A 19940-nucleotide genomic window follows, 5' to 3' on the forward strand; every position below is an offset into this window, starting at 1 on the left:
AAGGTTTTTTTTTGTAAACTCCAATTTCTCTCTAGTAGTGTTGAGCGATACCGTCCGATACTTGAAAGTATCGGTATCGGATAGTATCGGCCGATACCCGAAAAATATCGGATATCGCCGATACCGATATCCGATACCAATACAAGTCATTGGGACATCAAGTATCGGAAGGTATTCTTATGGTTCCCAGGGTCTGAAGGAGAGGAAACTCTCCTTCAGGCCCTGGGATCCATAGGGATGTGTAAAATAAAGAATTAAAATAAAAAATATTTATATATTTACCTCTCCGGCGGCCCCTGAACTCAGCGCGGGTAACCGGCAGGCTTCTTTGTTCAAAATCAGCGCTTTTAGGACCTGAGAATCAAGTCCCGGCTTCTGATTGGTCGCGGGCCGCCCATGTGACCGCCACACGACCAATCACAAGCCGCGACGTCACCGCAAGCTATTAACGCGCTCATTTTTAAAAATGAGCGCGTTAATAGCTTGCGGTGACGTCGCGGCTTGTGATTGGTCGCGGCCACGCGACCAATCACAAGCCGCTACGTCTTTGAAAGCCATTAACGCGCTCATTTTTAAAAATGAGCGCGTTAATAGCTTGCGGTGACGTCGCGGCTTGTGATTGGTCGCGGCCACGCGACCAATCACAAGCCGCTACGTCTTTGAAAGCCATTAACGCGCTCATTTTTAAAAATGAGCGCGTTAATAGCTTGCGGTGGCGTCGCGGCTTGTGATTGGTCGCGTGGCCGCGACCAATCACAAGCCGCTACGTCTTTGAAAGTCATTAACGCGCTCATTTTTAAAAATGAGCGCGTTAATAGCTTGCGGTGACGTCGCGGCTTGTGATTGGTCGCGGCCACGCGACCAATCACAAGCCGCTACGTCTTTGAAAGCCATTAACGCGCTCATTTTTAAAAATGAGCGCGTTAATAGCTTGCGGTGACGTCGCGGCTTGTGATTGGTCGCGGCCACGCGACCAATCACAAGCCGCTACGTCTTTGAAAGCCATTAACGCGCTCATTTTTAAAAATGAGCGCGTTAATAGCTTGCGGTGACGTCGCGGCTTGTGATTGGTCGCGTGGCCGCGACCAATCACAAGCCGCTACGTCTTTGAAAGTCATTAACGCGCTCATTTTTCAAAAATGAGCGCGTTAATAGCTTGCGGTGATGTCGCGGCTTGTGATTGGTCGCGTGGCGGTCACATGGGCGGCCCGCGACCAATCAGAAGCCGGGACGTGATTCTCAGGTCCTAAAAGCGCTGATTTTGAACAACGAAGCCTGCCGGTTACCCGCGCTGAGTCCAGGGGCCGCCGGAGAGGTAAATATATCAATATTTTTTATTTTAATTCTTTATTTTACACATCTCTATGTATCCGATACCGATACCCGATACCACAAAAGTATCGGATCTCGGTATCGGAATTCCGATACCGCAAGTATCGGCCGATACCCGATACTTGCGGTATCGGAATGCTCAACACTACTCTCTAGTTTTGAATGTTTCATTGTCAGTCCTTAAAAGGAGTAAAAGTGTGACACTATTGTTCTCAGCAGCAATCTGGGAGCTAGAGATGCTTCCAGGGGTCTTCCCTATGCTGATATCCTTCTATTCAGCACTTTTCCCATCCATTTCAATATTTTCACAGCCCCTTAGCCCTCCTTATAGATTCTATCAGAGAAATGCTCAACTATCCAACTGACTCCCATTAAACTCGTTACTGGAAACGAGCATCTGAGCATTAGGAATTGCTTGGTTTGAGTGTCAAGCATCCAAGTATTTTAGTGCTTGCTCATCCCAAACTCTTAAAGAATATTAATTTTTGTTTTTTTTACTAGATAAGTCACTTATCAACAAGTCAAGTTCTCAGTGACCACAAGACGTTTCCATCCTTTTTCAGGACTGTTCCAAGTGATGCCTTCCAGTCTCTAGGACTAGCTAAACTGGTACTTCATTTTGGTTGGACCTGGATTGGACTACTAGCTATGGATAATGATTATGGTCAGCAAGGAATACAATCGGTCAGACAAGAGATAATAAAAGGTGGAGCATGTGTGGCTTTTAGTGAGAATATCATCTTGAACCAACCAGATCGTAATGCTCCACACATTGTCAAGGTGATTAGAGAGTCAACAGCAAAAGTTGTGGTTGTCTTCTCCATAGATATTCATCTTATTCCCATTCTGGATGAGATGTTGAGGCAAAATGTCACAAAGAAGATATTTGTTGCCAGTGAAGGCTGGTCTATGACTCAAATATACCTCATGAGTCGATTTGGAAACATTATTTCGGGCACTATTGGTTTGGCTTTGTATAGTGAAATGATTCCTGGATTTAGTCAATTCCTTAACAAAGTCAATCCATTCATGGAGATCGGAGTTACTTGGGCTAAAATATTCTGGCAGGAAGCTTTTAACTGTGTATTTTCAAATTACACCAATGTCACCAGAATTTCAGACACTCCATTAAAAGAATGCACTGGGCAAGAAGATTTACAAAGCATTCATAACAGTTTTACAGATGTCTCCAACCTAAGAACAACATATAATATGTATATGGCAGTTCATTTTGTGGCCAAATCACTAGAAGATCTGAGCAATTGTTCTGTTTCAGATGGTCCTTATCCTCACTGTGGAGACTCCCATTATTTCAAGCCTTGGCAGGTAATTTAACATCTCTAAAAATAGTATTCATTATTCTAAATTAATCACTGTTATAAATCATGGGAATAAAGAGATGCTCCCCATCAAGCATGGAAAGATGGTTTTGCACATGTTTATTCTCGCGATTCAATTCCAGACAATTCCATAAAAGTAAATAAAATCAAAGCAAGAATAATTAAGCAGCTACTAGCCTACTTTGGACAAATCATACAAAGAGAGAATCACTGGAGAAGGACATTATGGTACGAAGAACAGAAGAAACAAGGCGAAGAGGAAGACCAGCAGCCAGATGGCTTGATACTATCAAGATAATGGCGGAGTAGGCCATTGTGGACCTATATAGACTTGCACAAGATCGATCTTCCTACAGAGAATTTATCTGTCAAGTTACCTTACCTCAAGATCGAGGGTGCTAAATAATAATAATAAAAAATTGTCAAGTATAGTTGTACATATGGAAATGTCTTAAATGTCCAAGAAGAGAATTCCCCTTTAACAGCATTCACATTATACAAAACTTCCTAGAACCCAATAAGTTATAACAGCTCTGTTCGTTTTTGTTTTGAATATATGAAGGTAAGTGCAAGGTCATGACTGTTGTCTACAAATGGTAGGCAACTTACCCCTATGCCTCAAAACTACTGGAACAACACGACCATTTTGAACTGTCCTCCCATCTATCTTCCTGCTCCCTTTTCAACCACTTACAATCAGCCTTCCGGTCACACCATTCCACTGAAACTGCCCTAACTAAGGTCACCAATGACCTATTAACCGCCAAGAGCAAGCAACACTACTCTATCCTCCTCCTCCTGGACCTGTCCTCTGCCTTTGACAAAGTGGACCATTCCCTGTTGCTGCAGACCCTCTCATCCCTTGGCAACACAGACTGGGCCCTATCCTGGATCTCATCATACCTAACTGACCGAACATTCAGCGTCTCCCACTCACACACCACCTCCTCACCTTGTCCCCTATCTGTCGGAGTCCGGCAAGGTTCAGTTCTAGGGCCCCTGCTCTTCTCCATTTACACTTTTGGCCTGGGACAGCTCAAAGAATCTCACGATTTTCAGTATCATCTCTATGCTGATGACACACAGATCTACATCTCTGGACCAGATATCACCTCCCTACTAACCAGAATCCCTCAATGTCTGTCCACTATTTCATCCTTCTTCTCCGCTAGATTTCTAAAACTTAACATGGACAAAGCAGAATTCATTGTCTTTCCCCCATCTCACGCGATCTCCCCAACGAACCTATCCATTACAGTAAATGGCTGCCCACTCTCCCCAGTCCCACAAGCTCGGTGTCTCTGGATAATCCTTGACACTGATCTCTCCTTCAAACCGCATATCCAAGCCCTTTCCACTTCCTGCCGCCTTCAACTCAAAAATATTTCATGGATCTGTACATTCCTAAACGAAGAATCTGCAAAAACCTTAGTCCATGCCCTCATCATCTCCCAAGTCGACTACTGCAACCTCCTGCTCTGTGGCCTCCCCTCTAACACTCTCGCACCCCTCCAATATATTCTAAACTCTGCTGCCCGACTAATCCACCTGTCCCCCCACTATTCCCTGGCCTCTCCCCTCTGTCAATCCCTTCACTGGCTCCCCATTACCCAGAGACTCCAGTACAAAACCCTAACCATGATGTACAAAGCCATCCACAACCTGTCTCCTCCATACATCTGTGACCTTGTCTCCTGGTACTTTCCTGGATGCAACCTCCGATCCTAACAAGATCTCCTTCTCTACTCCCCTCTTATCTCCTCTTCCCACAGTCGCATACAAGATTTCTCTCGCGCATCACCCCTACTCTGGAAGGGTATGTGCACACGTTCAGGTTTTTTCGCATTTTTTCTCGATTAAAACGTGATAAAAGCTCATTAGAAAGGCATTCATTATGTGTTAGGAGTCGAGTTTCCTCTGCTGCACAGGGGGAATCTCGATCCGTCTCCGCTGCGGTTTCCCATTCTTCTCCAGCCGCAGTGGAGTCTGCTCAGCAGGGACGTCGATCCCAGTGTCTCGCTCAGTCTGACTCTGTGCGAAGAGTTACTGCTGCTTTTCCTGCTTCTGCCATTGAAGCCAGTGCTGGGCAGCGGCAAGTGGACGTTTCTGGATCTAAGTCCTGCTTTTCTCTGTCTGAGCATGCCCAGGGCAGGATCTCCCGTTGGAGATCGAGGGTCACATGCTCAGGTACTGCAGCACATCCCATTGGTCCTTTTGGCAGGTCCTGAAAGGGCAAAACTTCTGTAGCTGTTTCCTGTGCTGCAGCTATATAAACTGTGCATGACCGCACGGCCATGCGCTAGTATTGTCTTGTAAATATGTGTGTGTGTTGTGAGTGAAATTCGCTCTTTAAATAACCCTCCCTATTGAATGTCTGTTCGCGGAAGGTGTATGTTTGCCATCTAGTGCCCGACTTATCCAACAGCACGTAACACACATTACAGCTACCAGTTGCTGTGTCCGCCAGTACGGCGCCGTGCGCTTGCTCTGCGCTTTCCTGACCCAAGCCTGGGTGGTTAGTGGCATCCGTCAGTGCGGCACCGCACGCACTCTTGTGCCTTTATATTATTATTTAGTTTCCTTACACACCCAGTTGCGGTGTTGTGCCAGCAAGTGTCAAATCGGACTTCAATCCTAGTTGGGGTTGAGTTCGCTGACTTCTTGCTCACGCTCTATGTGCGGTACCGCGGTCCTGTGACACAACAGGATCGCTTCCTTCACGCAGGGTGAAGTTAACCCGTGCGTGTTTTACTTATAGTACCGACATATAGTACATCTTACTAGCAGCAGGGTTTTTACCTGCACGGTGGACCTCGGACTGCGAACGCACCTAGTTCCATTTCATCTTGTACTTGGTGTGTTCTGCCAGTCCTTAACATAATACTAGCACCAAGGTCTGGCTAGTAAATGATGGACGATCAGCGTTCACAGCAGTACAACCAGCAGCTGGAGGGAAGGTTGGCGGCTCTTGAGCGTTCAACCTCACCTGTGGATGTCACTGCTGTCGCTGTTCAGGCTGCTAGTGTTGTTGCAGCCACCTTGTCCACTGCCGCTCCTGTCCCGACTCTAACTTGCCTCCCGCTTCCAGAGAAATTCTCTGGTGACAGTAAGTCTTGTAGGGGTTTCGTGAGTCAGTGCTCTATCCATCTCGAGCTTCTGGCCTCTCGTTTCCCTACAGAGCGGGCTAAGGTGGGATATATAGTGTCTCTTCTATCGGACAGGGCGTTGCAGTGGGCTACGCCGCTATGGGAGCGTAGCGATCATGTGGTGCAGAGTGCTCCGTTGTTTCTGAGCACTCTGAAACAGGTCTTTTTAGGACCTCGTGTCACCCATGATATGGCGCTCCAATTGTTGGCATTGACTCAGGGCTCGTCCTTGGTCAGTCATTTTGCCGTCCACTTCCGCACCTTAGCATCTGAGCTGGAGTGGTCGGATAAAGCCCTCATTCCAATATTTTGGAGGGGGCTGGCTGACCACGTTAAGGACGCCCTGGCCACTAGGGAGATTCCCGCCACACTGGAGGAATTAATAACTCTATCCACTCGTATTGATCTCCGTTTTCACGAGCGGAGGTTAGAGCGAGCCCAGTGTAGGCAGAGGTTTCGGCTGGCTCCCACCTTCGCCAAACCTTTGGAATCTCCAGACCAGGCTCCTGAGCCCCATGAGCCTGTGGTAGAGTCACGAGCGGGATCTAAGTCCCGGACCGCTCGTGTACTCCAGATTTGTCATCTTTGCCAACAGACAGGACATCTTGCCTCCAGATGTCTCCAGCGGTCGAGGAAACGTCAGCGTCTAGTGGTAGTTGGTGGAGGTGCATAAGATACGGCGACGTTTGCCTCCAAATTGTCCTTTAAGGGGACAATAACATTGGGCTCATCCTCTCACTCGGTAGAACTCTGCGTGGATTCTGGGGCGGAGGGCAATTTTATGTCTTCAGCCTTCGCCCAACGTCACGCAATTCCTCTGGTCATGCTATCTCAACCAGTAACGGTACGAGTGGTGAATGGGTCGACACTGCCCGCACAGATTACACATCAAACTATCCCTTTCACTCTGTCCATGTCACCATCTCATCAGGAGATTATATCTCTACTCGTCATTCCTGAGGGAATTGATGAGGTTCTCTTGGGGATACCTTGGTTACGGTACCACTCTCCTCACATCGAGTGGTCCTCAGGAAGAATTCTGGGATGGGGTGAATCTTGTGGGAACAGGTGTCGTCATCGAGAGTGCGTTCAGGTTGCTACTACAGAGGTACCCACAGATCTTTCCTCTCTCCCCAAGCAATATTGGTCTTATGCAGACGTGTTCTCCAAAAAGGCAGCGGAGACCCTTACGCCCCATCGCCCCTATGACTGTCCTATTGATCTCTTGCCTGGTGCTGAGCCTCCCCGGGGTCGAGTCTATCCATTATCTCTCCCGGAAACGGAGGAAATGTCTCAGTACATTCAAGAGAATCTGGCAAGAGGGTTCATCAGGAAGTCAGTGTCACCTGCTGTGGCAGGGTTCTTTTTCATGCAGAAGAAGAATGGAGAACTACGTCCATGCATAGACTACAGGGGTCTTAATGCTATCACAGTTAAGAACAAGTACCCTTTGCCTTTGATATCTGAGCTTTTCGATAGGCTTCGGGGAGCTAGAGTGTTTACTAAACTAGATCTGCGGGGTGCTTATAACCTGATTCGCATCCGTGAGGGGGACGAATGGAAAACGGCATTTAACACCAGAGATGGGCACTATGAGTATCTGGTGATGCCCTTCGGGCTCTGTAATGCACCTGCCGTTTTCCAAGACTTTGTCAACGACATCTTCCGGGATATGCTTTCCACCTCGGTTGTAGTCTAACTGGATGATATTCTCATCTTTTCTCCAGATATTGACTCCCACCGGAGAGATGTTGGCAGAGTCTTCGACCTCCTACGGGCAAACTCTCTTTATGCGAAGTTGGAGAAGTGTGTGTTTGAGCAGGAGTCCTTACCTTTCCTGGGCTATATCATCTCCGCCCAGGGATTGGCTATGGATCCTGCCAAACTACAGGCTGTGATGGACTGGCAAGAGCACCATTCTCTTAAAGCGGTGCAGCGCTTTATGGGGTTCATTAAACTATTACCGCCAGTTCATTCCCCACTTCTCAACTCTGGTAGCTCACTTGGTAGCCCTCACCAAGAAGGGAGCGAATCCCAAATTGTGGTCGGAAGAGGTCTCCAAGGCCTTCACTTCTATTAAGTCCCACTTTGCTAGCGCTCCCATCTTACATCGTCCCGATGTGGATAAGCCATTCCTAATGGAGGTGGATGCCTCGTCCGTTGGTGCTGGAGCAGTCCTCTATCAAAAGGATGCTCAAGGTCGGAAGCATCCATGCTTCTTCTTCTCTAAGACCTCCACGCCAGCGGAGAGAATCTACTCCATCGGGGACTGGGAGTTGCTAGCAATGAAGTTGGCCTTTTTGGAGTGGAGACACCTTCTGGAAGGTGCGCGGTTTCCCTTCCAAGTTTACACGGACCACAAAAATTTGGTCTATTTGCAAACAGCCCAGCGGCTAAATTCTCGCCAGGCCAGATGGTCCCTGTTCTTCTCCCGGTTCCACTTTTCCCTTCATTATCTCGCCGGGGAGAAGAATATCCGTGCTGACGCTCTCTCTCGCTCCCTTATGTCAACTGAGGAGGAGGAAGAGGAGCCTCGGCTTATTGTCCCTTCCGAGAGCCTGAGAACCGTAGCGCCGGTTTCGCTAGAGTCTGTGTCTCCGGGCAAGACTTTTGTGCCCATTAATTTGCGACCGGAGGTTCTCTCTTGGGCTCATTCGTCCAGGGTGGGTGGACACTTTGGGACAAAGAGGACATCTGAGCTACTGGCGAGGACGTACTGGTGGCCGCATATGGTCCGGGATGTCAGGGATTATATTCTGGCGTGTGTCTCCTGCGCCAAAAATAAATCTCCGCATCAAAGGCCAGCTGGGTTGCTCTATCCCGTGCCGGTGGCAGATAGGCCCTGGGAGATGGTCGGGATGGACTTTGTTGTGGGTTTACCCAAGTCTCGCGGCTGTACCATCATTTGGGTCATCACCGATCATTTCTCAAAAATGGTGCATTTGGTGCCGCTACCACGGTTACCTTCTGCGCGGGCCTTGGCAGCGTTGTTCATTAAACACATCTTCCGCCTACATGGTATGCCTGACAAAATTGTCAGTGACCGGGGTCCCCAGTTTGCGTCTCGGTTCTGGAGAGAGCTTTGTCGTCTTCTCAGTATTGAGTTGAATCTCTCTTCCGCTTATCATCCCGAGACGAATGGGTTGGTAGAGACGGCCAACCAGACCTTGGTCACATACCTGCGACATTTTGTTTCAGCCAGGCAGGATGACTGGGCATCCTTGCTATCGTGGGCAGAGTTTGCACTGAACAACACCGTAGCCAACTCCACTGGACAAACCCCATTCCTCCTCAACTATGGTCAGCATCCACGGGTACCTGTGCCTATGCCCGTGTCTTCCGCCGACTCCAGGGTGGCAGACTGGGCTGTGGAGGCATGGGATATTTGGGACCGCACTCAGGATGCCATTCGGGCCTCTAAGGAGAGAATGATGTCCTCCGCCGATGCTCATCGGCGCCCCACTCCGACCTTTGCTCCTGGCGACTTGGTGTGGCTCTCCGCCCGTAACATCAGGCTGCGAGTTGAGTCCACTAAATTTGCTCCTCGCTACTTGGGCCCATTCAAGGTCCTCGAGCAGGTTAATCCTGTGGTCTATCGTTTGGCCCTTCCGCCACGCCTGGGTATCACCGACACCTTTCAGGTGTCCCTCTTGAAACCCGTGTATATGTCCCGGTTTTCCGAGTCATCTGCTGGGACATCGGGTTCGTCTACGGACGATTATGAAGTGAACGCTATTTTGGGGTTCAAGGTGGTACGTGGCAAAAAATTTTATTTGGTAGACTGGAAGGGTTATGGCCCCGAAGACAGGTCCTGGGAGCCTGTTGAGCACATTTAGGCCCCGCAGCTCATTGCTGCCTTCGAACGTAGCGAGGCCCAAGGAGGGGGGCCCTAGGAGGGGGGGTAATGTTAGGAGTCGAGTTTCCTCTGCTGCACAGGGGGAATCTCGATCCGTCTCCGCTGCGATCTCCCATTCTTCTCCAGCCGCAGTGGAGTCTGCTCAGCAGGGACGTCGATCCCAGCGTCTCGCTCAGTCTGACTCTGTGCGAAGAGTTACTGCTGCTTTTCCTGCTTCTGCCATTGAAGCCAGTGCTAGGCAGCGGCGAGTGGACGTTTCTGGATCTAAGTCCTGCTTTTCTCTGTCTGAGCATGCCCAGGGCAGGATCTCCCGTTGGAGATCGAGGGTCACATGCTCAGGTACTGCAGCACATCCCATTGGTCCTTTTGGCAGGTCCTGAAAGGGCAAAACTTCTGTAGCTGTTTCCTGTGCTACAGCTATGTAAACTGTGCATGACCGCACGGCCATGCGCTAGTATTGTCTTGTAAATATGTGTGTGTGTTGTGAGTGAAAGTCGCTCTTTAAATAACCCTCCCTATTGAATGATTGTTCGCGGAAGGTGTATGTTTGCTATCTAGCGCCCGACTTATCCAACAGCACGTAACACACATTACAGCTACCAGTTGCTGTGTCCGCCTGTACGGCGCCGTGCGCTTGCTCTGCGCTTTCCTGACCCAAGCCTGGGTGGTTAGTGGCGTCCGTCAGTGCGGCACCGCACGCACTCTTGTGCCTTTATATTATTATTTAGTTTCCTTACACACCCAATTTCAGTGTTGTGCCAGCAAGTGTCTAATCGGACTTCAATCCTAGTTGGGGTTGAGTTCGCTGACTTCTTGCTCGCGCTCTATGTGCGGTACCGCGGTCCTGTGACGCAACAGGATCGCTTCCTTCACGCAGGGTGAAGTTAACCCGTGTGTGTATACTTATAGTACTGCCATATAGTCCATCGTACTAGCAGCAGGGTTTTTACCTGCACGGTGGACCTCGGACTGCGAACGCACCTAGTTCCATTTCATCTTGTACTTGGTGTGTTCCGCCAGTCCTTAACATTATGCATCCTATCATTTAGAATGCATTCTACAATTTTTGTGCACATGATGCGTTTTTTTCCATGAAAAAAACGCATCGCGGTAAAAAAGCAGCATGATCATTAATTTTGCGTTTTTTTTTCACGTTTTACCGCTATTCTATGCATTTGGAAAAAGTGCAACAAAAATGCATCAAAAACGCATTAAAAAACGTGCAAAAAACACATCAAAACCACAAAAAACCGCATGCAGATTTCTGGCAGAAATGTCCGGTTTTTGTCAGGAAAATTTCTGCCAGAAATCCTGACGTGTGCACATAGCTGAACTCTCTACCACAACATATCAGACTCTCACCTACCATCGAAACCTTCAAAAAGAACTTGAAGACCTACCTCTTCCGGCAAGCCTACAGCCTGCAGTAACCACCGATCGACCAAACCACTGAACGACCAGCTCTATCCTCACCTACTGTATCCTCACCCATCCCTTGTACATTGTGAGCCCTTGTGGGCAGGGTCCTCACTCCTCCTGTATCAGTTGTGACTTGTATTGCTCAAGATTATTGTACTTATTTTGATTATGTATACCCCTCCTCACATGTAAAGCGCCATGGAATAAATGGCACTAATATATAATAATAATAATAATAATAAATGGTAGGAAACTTACAGTATAGCTCTGTTCTCCATATGTTGCATTGTATAATCCTTCATTTTGGCACCATACCACTGAGATAGTTTCTTCTCAAAGCAACTCATCCACAATAACGGAACTTTAAATTGTATGTGCCATATGCATTGATGGAGCATGTTAAAAAAAATAATAATAATCTAATTTTAATATAGATCTGTTGGGTTCAGTGTGGATTCATAGATCTTAAAGATAAGTGAACCTGTTAGATTCAAATTGAATTCATCTCCAATTTTCCCAAAAATATTGAAATCTTCTGAATCAAAATGTTTTGTGATTTGCTTCACAAGAATTAAGTAAAATGGTGGCCAGCTGATATTTTTCAGAATTGTAGAGGGCTGGAAAAAAAACCTCACCTTGCCGCTCATCTGTCCTGCAACCTTAGCCCATCGTCTGTTTCTCCACGTGTCCTCTACCGTCATCTTCATTGGATTCCCCAAGGCTTTCAGAGTCAAGTAGGCGCCAGACATTCACAGTCACATGTCAACCAAATAGCTAACTAGGTTTTTGATGATGTATCATGACATAATGATGTCATAATGTGAGACTTGATGTATTTGACCTGATGGATGCTGAAAGCAATGATGGTGTAGCTGAAAAGGACGCCTAGAGAACTGGATGCACGGAGGACAAGAACCATAGGTTTGCAGTGGTGGAATAGATGGACTACGAAAATAAAATATTTTTTAAATTTTTTGTCAGATTTGCTCATTTCTAATAGAACTCTTTGATTCCTGTAGTAAAGCTTCTTAAAGCTGGGAGGTTGTGTAGACCTGTAATATAGTCCACATACAGTTTGGTATTAGAATATTGATGAGTGAATCTGCTGAAATGCAGACTATTAAGTTCGCTCAAAATTTTCGTCTCACAGTCTCCTTCCTCATCTAGACTTTAAGGTACGATGTCATTTTTCAACAAGCCTCTGATGTCACAATGCACATTGTGACAATACAATGTTCACCATTCAAAGACTAGTCAAAATCTTGGGCAACGTACATTACGACATTTTGATATCATGACTTGTACTGTGATGTCAGAGACCTATTCGGCCACAGAAGTCTTTTCATAGAGTAGGATTGGAGCAAGAGGACATTGAGTGCTGTGGAGACGTAAAGAAGAGGCCAGAGGGAGTAGTCCAAAGGCCCAAATGGGGTGCTGATGTGGCAAGGCAGGGGAATGGTTAGACAATTTTTATTTTTTATTTATACAACTCTTTCCCAGGCCTCTACAAATCAGCAAAATGGCTTCACACAAAGAAAGTTACACAAGAAAAATCAAACTTGAAAGAATCCAGATTTTTCATTAAATTGGAGATGAATGGAACTGATTTGCTCATCTCTACTGTAGTTTATAAAGTTGTTTTTATTTTCCTCCTTCAAAAGACTCTTATAGTCCAGGATATATAAAAATAGTCAATAGTTTCTGCTGTTATTATGAAGGTATCCTTACATTTTTGTCAATTACGACTTTATAGCTTCTGCACTATATGAAGAAGGTAAGAATAAAGATGAATGTGGGAAGAGAAATTTACTTTGATGAAAACGGAGATCCACCCGCTGTTTATGACATAGTAAACTGGCAGCTGAGCCCAGAAGGAATCATTAAGCAGGTCAAGGTTGGCAGTTATGACACGTCAGCTTCTCCAGGTGAAGTCTACACCATTAATTCAAGTATATTGCGATGGAAAAATGATGACACTCAGGTAAAAAATATGAGAAATTACCATAGATGGACTTTAATATTGGTGGAGTGGTACTCCATTTGGGCGCTAAATACCTTGGTACGTTAAAGTTTATCCTAAATTATAAATCAATTCTCATCTTTTTTTATAGGTTCCTTTATCAATTTGTAGCCAAAGATGTCCTCCAGGTTTCTGGAGAGCAGCTAAAGAAGGGAAACCTTCCTGCTGCTTTGAGTGCATTCCATGTTCGCTTGGAGAAATCACCAATGACACATGTAAGTGAGGTATCCCCAAGACTGAGCTACGAATCTGAAGATTTCTCACCTTAGACATTTATGACATTTCCAGAGGATTAAGTTTAAGATAAATGATGGGGTCAGACATGGCTGGATGTCAATGGGGTGCAGAACAGGGGAGAGATGACTGACAAGGAGATGCCATTTTGTCAGCTTTACCAGTAACACCAGAAATCATTAACCAGTACCAATCCTATTTCAAAAACGTAACATTTGTCTGTAAAATAGGTAATTTCTTCCGGATTGCTAGCTTTTCTTCGATCCTGAGAACGGGGACCTTGTTTGAATGGCGTGATGAGAACGTATGAGCTCCGTGGCTACAATTACTGTCAAAAGGATTGTCGATTATAGCCAATTGATGTAGTTGGCCATCTCTGTCAATTATCGGTTCATTCAAATGAGGAATTTGAGAGTCCTGTTTTTGGGATCGGTGTGAGCTCAAATGCTGGATTTGGCAGCAATAGGCAAGGTATTAATTATCCACATGATTAGCTTTGACCGGTGATGAGGCAACGGCATCATCTGGTCTCTCGCTAGTCAAAAAATATTGAGAACTTCAACACAGGAGACAAAAGAATTTCCTGTAATAAATTTCATCTTTGAATCATCTAATTGGTCCATAAAATTTTATTTCAATCAAATGGATTAGTCATGAATTGAAATTGCTCTACGGCCCATACTTGCTCTGAAAATACAAATGTAACACTCTAAAGTCTCCGAGTACTGTAGATGAACACTTTCAAGTTCTTCTAGTATCTCGCCATGATTAACTTGATGTTAACTAGTTTTGAGCGAGCGTGCTCGTCACTTCTCGTCACTTGCTCCAGCATCATTGAGCTCAAGCTCTAGTCCCCGCCCCACATGATTTCCCGCCAGTAACTGGAATGCCGTAGACATCTATATAAGACCCGTGACGCTATACTCGGCACACTGTACCACAGACACCGGCAGCTTAGCGAGAGGTGCCCGTAAGAGATGGACAGAATTGTAGCTGTGTATAGGCAGGGATTCAACCACATTTATATTTCTTTCAAAGTCAACAACAACCCTTTTTAGGACTAAAAATAATCAATATTAATACTTTGATTAGCAGCACTTAGGGACAGATTGTGCTGTAGGGGTCATTTTGGACAGGATAGGATAAAATGCACATCCTTTATGCTGCTGCCTACAACTCATACCAAAAATACTTCTCAGGACTAATAAATTTTCTTCTTGCTATTAATCCTGCAAACTATTTTAGCAGGGAAACAGCCTTTATAGTGCACCAGTTGTGCATCAAAAGCATGCAGCCAGACTTGGTTGGTTTCCAATAGCAGTGTTATATAGTGCAAGCAGTGAACCAAGTCCTGAGGTGTGCGAATTGTTCTGCCATACTAATCCTACAGTGTTTTTAGCAGGGAAATATTATACAGCAATTATACTGCGCCAGACTTGTTTGGTTAGCAATAGCATCACTATTTTGCTACTGCAATGTATGTCCATTTGAGGTGTGCAAATTTTCCTGCGATACTAATCATGCAAAGTTTTTTTCAGCAGGTATTTATCAAACAAAATGTAAAATGGGCAAAGCGTGGGGTAAGGGATAAGGTAGTGGACGTGATGCTAATGGTGAGCACACAAACCAAGGGCGTGGACGAGGGGAAACTGTGCCTGCTGTGGGAGCAAAACAAACACACACATCATGTCCAGCTAGCTTCCTGTCCCACTTTGTAAGGAGGCATGGAACACCACTATTGAATTCAGACCAGTGTGAAAAGATTGTTGGAGGGATAGCAGATAATGGTTCCAGTCAATTTGCCAGCTCCCACATTGTCCAGCCTCAGTAGCCGTGATTCTAGACCACATAATTCTCACCCTAATCCTCCTTCCTCCCACCATGCTGAATTCCTGGAGACAAGTCATCACACACTTGGACACGCTGAAGAGCAGTTCACATTTCCATTTCTAGATTGTGGCCTCTCGCCCTGCCTGTTTCAAGTGGGACATGAGGAGATCGCATGTAGTGATGCCTAAATGTTTGAGCAGCCCCGCTCATAAGAAGGTGACGGTGGGAAAATGCAATTACTGTCGAAAGAGGTGCATGATGATGAGACACAATTACCAACAAAAGATATTGTTAAGTCAGCAAGTCAAGAGGCGGACCAGGGTGCGGAAGTGGAAGACAAAGTTCTGGACGATTAAGTCACTGACCCAACCTGGGAAGGCAACATGCAGAGCGAGTAACACAGCAAATGTCACAACAGTTAGGAAGAGGCAGAGGGTTGTTCAGATAGACATGGTGGCCAAGTGTTCCCCAAAGCACCAACACAGGGTCGCAATTCCACTCTCGGCTGTTGCTGGCACATGTCAGCTGTATATATCAGCTGTTATATACAGCTGATATGTACAGCTGACTTATCAGCTATTTTCCCCTTGATAGGTGCGTGCTCAGTGCCAGAACCCCCACCAAACATGGGGAGTCCGACATTTGCGTACTATTACATCCAATGTTAGAAAGGGGTTAATAATGATAAAAAAATGTTTTTGAGGCCCACCACCAAGTCTCTTCAAAAGGGTATTGCAGTGCCTCCTTCTAATGTTTGGCATCCCTTGCACTTAGCGTATATACTTTACCAGTGTAGGAGACCTACTCTTTAGTAATGCGAAAAATGCTTTTCTGAGGCTCCATCTTGTAGTTGAGGGAATATTTTTGGAAACCAAAAGAGCCAGTGGATTCTATTAGTATAACATTCAGTGCTTTGTTGTGGTCTGTCATACAGGATTTCACATACGGAACAGAAGCCTTTGTAAAGTAGGTACAGAAGATCTTGATCTCCTCCATATCAGGTTATGTATACGCGAAACGCTCCACTATATTCCTCAGCAAGGTTGATGGAATAACAGTCCTTGATGTTGCTATGTTAAATTAATAGCTTTTTTAGGTCTAATTCAAATAGATTATATTCTCTAATATTACAGCTCTTATCTGCAGTTAGTGTAGGGTGAGGTGTGGCAATAATGACAGCATATTACAGGAATCTAGTCAGGGATTGTTACCTTCTAAATTATAATACTTGTTGCTAAAACATAACAAAAACAAATAGCAATGTAACATGTATTCTATTTCCTATTAATACCACTGCTAGCTTCATTTACTGTAGGGATAGGCTCTAGGTATCAGCTGCTGTTTAATTAGTGTTCATCCTGGTCACATACATATCTTCCACAGTCCATAACTTGATTGCTTTTTTCCATGCATTGATTGACAGATTCATGTGTTTTATGGCAATCTGTACTCAGAAATTGAGCAAAGAAGGCAGGCTTGCTTGCATTCCTCCACAGTTTGTTGCTACCGTGTACGCTAAAAAATCTTTTTGGGGATGATTAATATCCATTTTATATTTGCAATAAGACTGCTCTTATCTGCAATTTTTCTAGGGTGAGCTGTCGCAGAATGGATAGCATGTTATAGACATCTAGTCAAGGATTATTGCCTTGCTACTGAAACATACATTTTTTAAATCTATGCTATTTCCTATTCCTACTAATACCGCTGTTAGCTGCATTTCCTGTAGGGATAGGTGCTAGGTATCATCTGCTAGAAATGAGTGTAAATTCTAGTGACATACATGTCTTCCACACATCATAACTTCATTGTTTTCTTCCATGCACTCATTGACAGATTTGTGCTTTTTATGATGATCTGTACTTGTCAAAGCAGGCAAATGAACTGATTTATTGTGTCCATTCGCAGTTTCTCTGTAGCATCTATATGTCAGAGGTAGTGATGGCAGGCTTTACATTACCGGAAGTAAAATTATCACTTCTGAACTCTCCAGTGGTTTGTTTTTATCCATTTCCGGGTGCTTCTTGAAGTATGGTTGGGGTCCTGCAAGGAAGATCCATCACCTAGGATGCAAATTAGATTTCTGACACTGGGCCCTACATTGCGACTCAAAATTCCTTGAGAATATTCACATTTCGTGATGCCTTGCACACAGTCAAGGCACCCAGTGCCAGATGCCAGAGGCAGAAAAACAACCACAAAATGTATTTCAACCTACACCATATTTGACTGTAACTACTGTGTTCTTTTATTTGTAGACTTTTCTCTATTTACAGTAAATGGTAGAATGATATGCTTTACTCAAAAGCTCTATCTTGGTCTCCTCTGTTCACGAGATGTCTGCTGGCCCTCTATAAAGTGTGAAGGCCACCTGATTGGCCCTCCAGGTTTCTAAATTTCCAGTAGTAATATGAAACAGATAAATAAATTATATTGCAGTAACTATGCAAGTATAGCCATCTGCTGGCCCTCCAGAAATGGTTAGTGAGGCCTGGCTGCTGGCTGTCTACAACTGTTGAGTGAGGGCCATTTGCTGGCCCTTTATTAACCCCTCTCTGACCTTAGACATACTATCCCATCAAGGTGACCTGAGCCTATCTGATCCTCGATGGGATAGTGCATCATGTGCGATCAGCCGCGCTCTCGGGGGGAGCGCGGCCGATCACGGACGGGTGTCAGCTGATTATCACAGCTGACATCCAGCGCTACGTGCCAGGAGCTGTCCCTGACTGCTCCCTGCACATTAACCCCTGGAACATTGTGATCAAATAAATTGACCTGTTCATTTTAGGTTGTAACTTCTGGCTTTAACTATGCCTCAGGGATCACTGCAAGTTGCACCTCTGTGATTTCCCTATATGCGATGCCCAGTATTCTTAGAGACTTACTCTTGGACATAAGCTGTAGCTTGACATGAAGAAAAGAAGTAGTGGCTCTGACAGTTGAGCCATGAGGAGAGTATAATTAAAAAAAAAAACTGTTGCCTGCCCTCATTCACATGAATTTGCTTGCAGCAAATTTACAGAAATCTGACCTCAAAAAAGAGAATTTTTTGTATATTTAAGTGGAAGACAAACTCATTCGAATAAATTCACGAATTTCTAACAGACAAGTATGATTTTTCTAGCCCATTTAACATTCTTGTTACCCACCCTTAATATCTCACAAGCTCTTTTATACTTTAGAATATGAAGTTCAAAACTCTGACATATATTTTAAAATCTGAATAAAAGGTGTGACATACTGTAGGTACAGAGGTTATTTAAGTCTCAATTTTTATTAATTTTTTTATGAACACTAAAATCTTAGTTGCTTTTGTAGTTACTGCAGGTTGAGAGATAGTTTTATACTGGTAACCATATCCCTAATAAATGTATTGTAAATCCACTTTGTTCTGATCTTTATTAGCTAATTCAAAATAGTGGACAATGTCTTTGGCTTTGAGTTGATCGACTTTCGTCAACATTGCCTGTGTCAGTATTGCCTATTTATTTCTTTATTTCATTTCTTTAGGGTCTTTTAAATGTTTCAAATGCCCATGGGACCAGTGGCCAAATTCAGAGAAATCGCAATGCCTTCCCAAAGATTTAGATTATCTCTCCTACCAAGAGCCGCTTGGAACAGCTTTGGCTGTAATCAGCATCTTATCTTCGCTGACTCCGGACATTATTCTGAGATTGTTCATTATGGAAAAATCCACTCCTGTTGTGAAAGCCAATAATTATTCATTGAGTTGTCTTCTTCTGATTTCTCTGTCCTTGTGTTTCCTCTGCTCTTTGGCTTTCATTGGCTACCCACAAGCTGAGAACTGTTTGTTTCGTCAAGCAATCTTTGGTATGGTTTTTGGTCTTTGCATATCCTGCATTTTAGCGAAGACCATCATAGTAGTGATTGCTTTTATGGCTACAAAACCAAATAGCAATCTCCGCAAATGGACCAAACCTTGGGTGTGCTACGTGATAGTAATTTGTGGATTCATGGCACAATTTCTATTGAGTATTATATGGATATCACTAGCACCTCCATTTCCTCAATACAATGCTGAGACAAAACCTGGCCTTATTATTGTAGAGTGTAATGATGGATCCCCAGCAGCTTTCTGGACCATGCTTGGTTATCTTTTTCTTCTGGCCACCATTAGTTTTGTTGTAGCTTTCCTGGCTCGGAAGCTGCCTGATAGCTTCAATGAAGCTCAATTTATTACATTTAGCATGTTGGCCTTCCTTAGTGTCTGGATATCTTATATTCCAGCCTCAATTAGTGCTCAAGGCAAATATGTTGTTGCTATGGAGGTGTTTGCTATCTTGGTGTCAAGCTGGGCTCTTGTCATCTGCATGTTTTTCCCTAAATGTTTTATTATCATTTTCAGACCTCACCTGAACACTAAAGAGAATATCATGCTCAAAGACAAAGGCTGAAGAATTAAAAATGTACTATTAGAATGCTTCAAATCATTCAACATTACACCTGTTTGAGCACCAATGGATTTTTATGATCTAAAGAGGCTCACTGACATAGATTGATTTAAAGGAAATGCATTATCAAAATTACCTGTTTTTTAAATCACATTAGACAAAATTAATAAAAGGCTAATTAGAGACAATGACTGATCTTGTCATTCATTTGGCAGAAGAAAAGTCCCCCAAAAATTGTAAATCATAGTCGAATACTGCAGTATGTTTCCCCACTTTTGCTAGTTTCTCATTTGTATGTCGTTATAGGGTGTCAAAAAATTGGTAAATAAAAGTAGGAAAAGCCCCCTT

At 44.6% G+C, this 19940-nt stretch overlaps 1 protein-coding gene across 1 annotated transcript in view; it reads left to right on the top strand.

The window, feature by feature from the left end:
• The window catches only part of LOC138674700 (extracellular calcium-sensing receptor-like), an 81412-nt gene extending 61817 nt beyond the window's left edge, over nt 1-19595 (top strand). The window contains exons 4-7 of the mRNA XM_069762516.1: nt 1834-2658; nt 12847-13074; nt 13205-13328; nt 18691-19595. Of these exons, the coding sequence (XP_069618617.1) occupies nt 1834-2658; nt 12847-13074; nt 13205-13328; nt 18691-19595 (2082 nt within the window). The remainder of the gene's footprint in view (nt 1-1833; nt 2659-12846; nt 13075-13204; nt 13329-18690) is intronic.
• The last annotated feature ends 345 nt before the right edge of the window (nt 19596-19940 follow it).

This window comes from Ranitomeya imitator, chromosome 4 (genome assembly GCF_032444005.1).
Source record: "Ranitomeya imitator isolate aRanImi1 chromosome 4, aRanImi1.pri, whole genome shotgun sequence".
In the NCBI taxonomy this organism is placed as follows: Eukaryota; Metazoa; Chordata; class Amphibia; order Anura; family Dendrobatidae; genus Ranitomeya; species Ranitomeya imitator.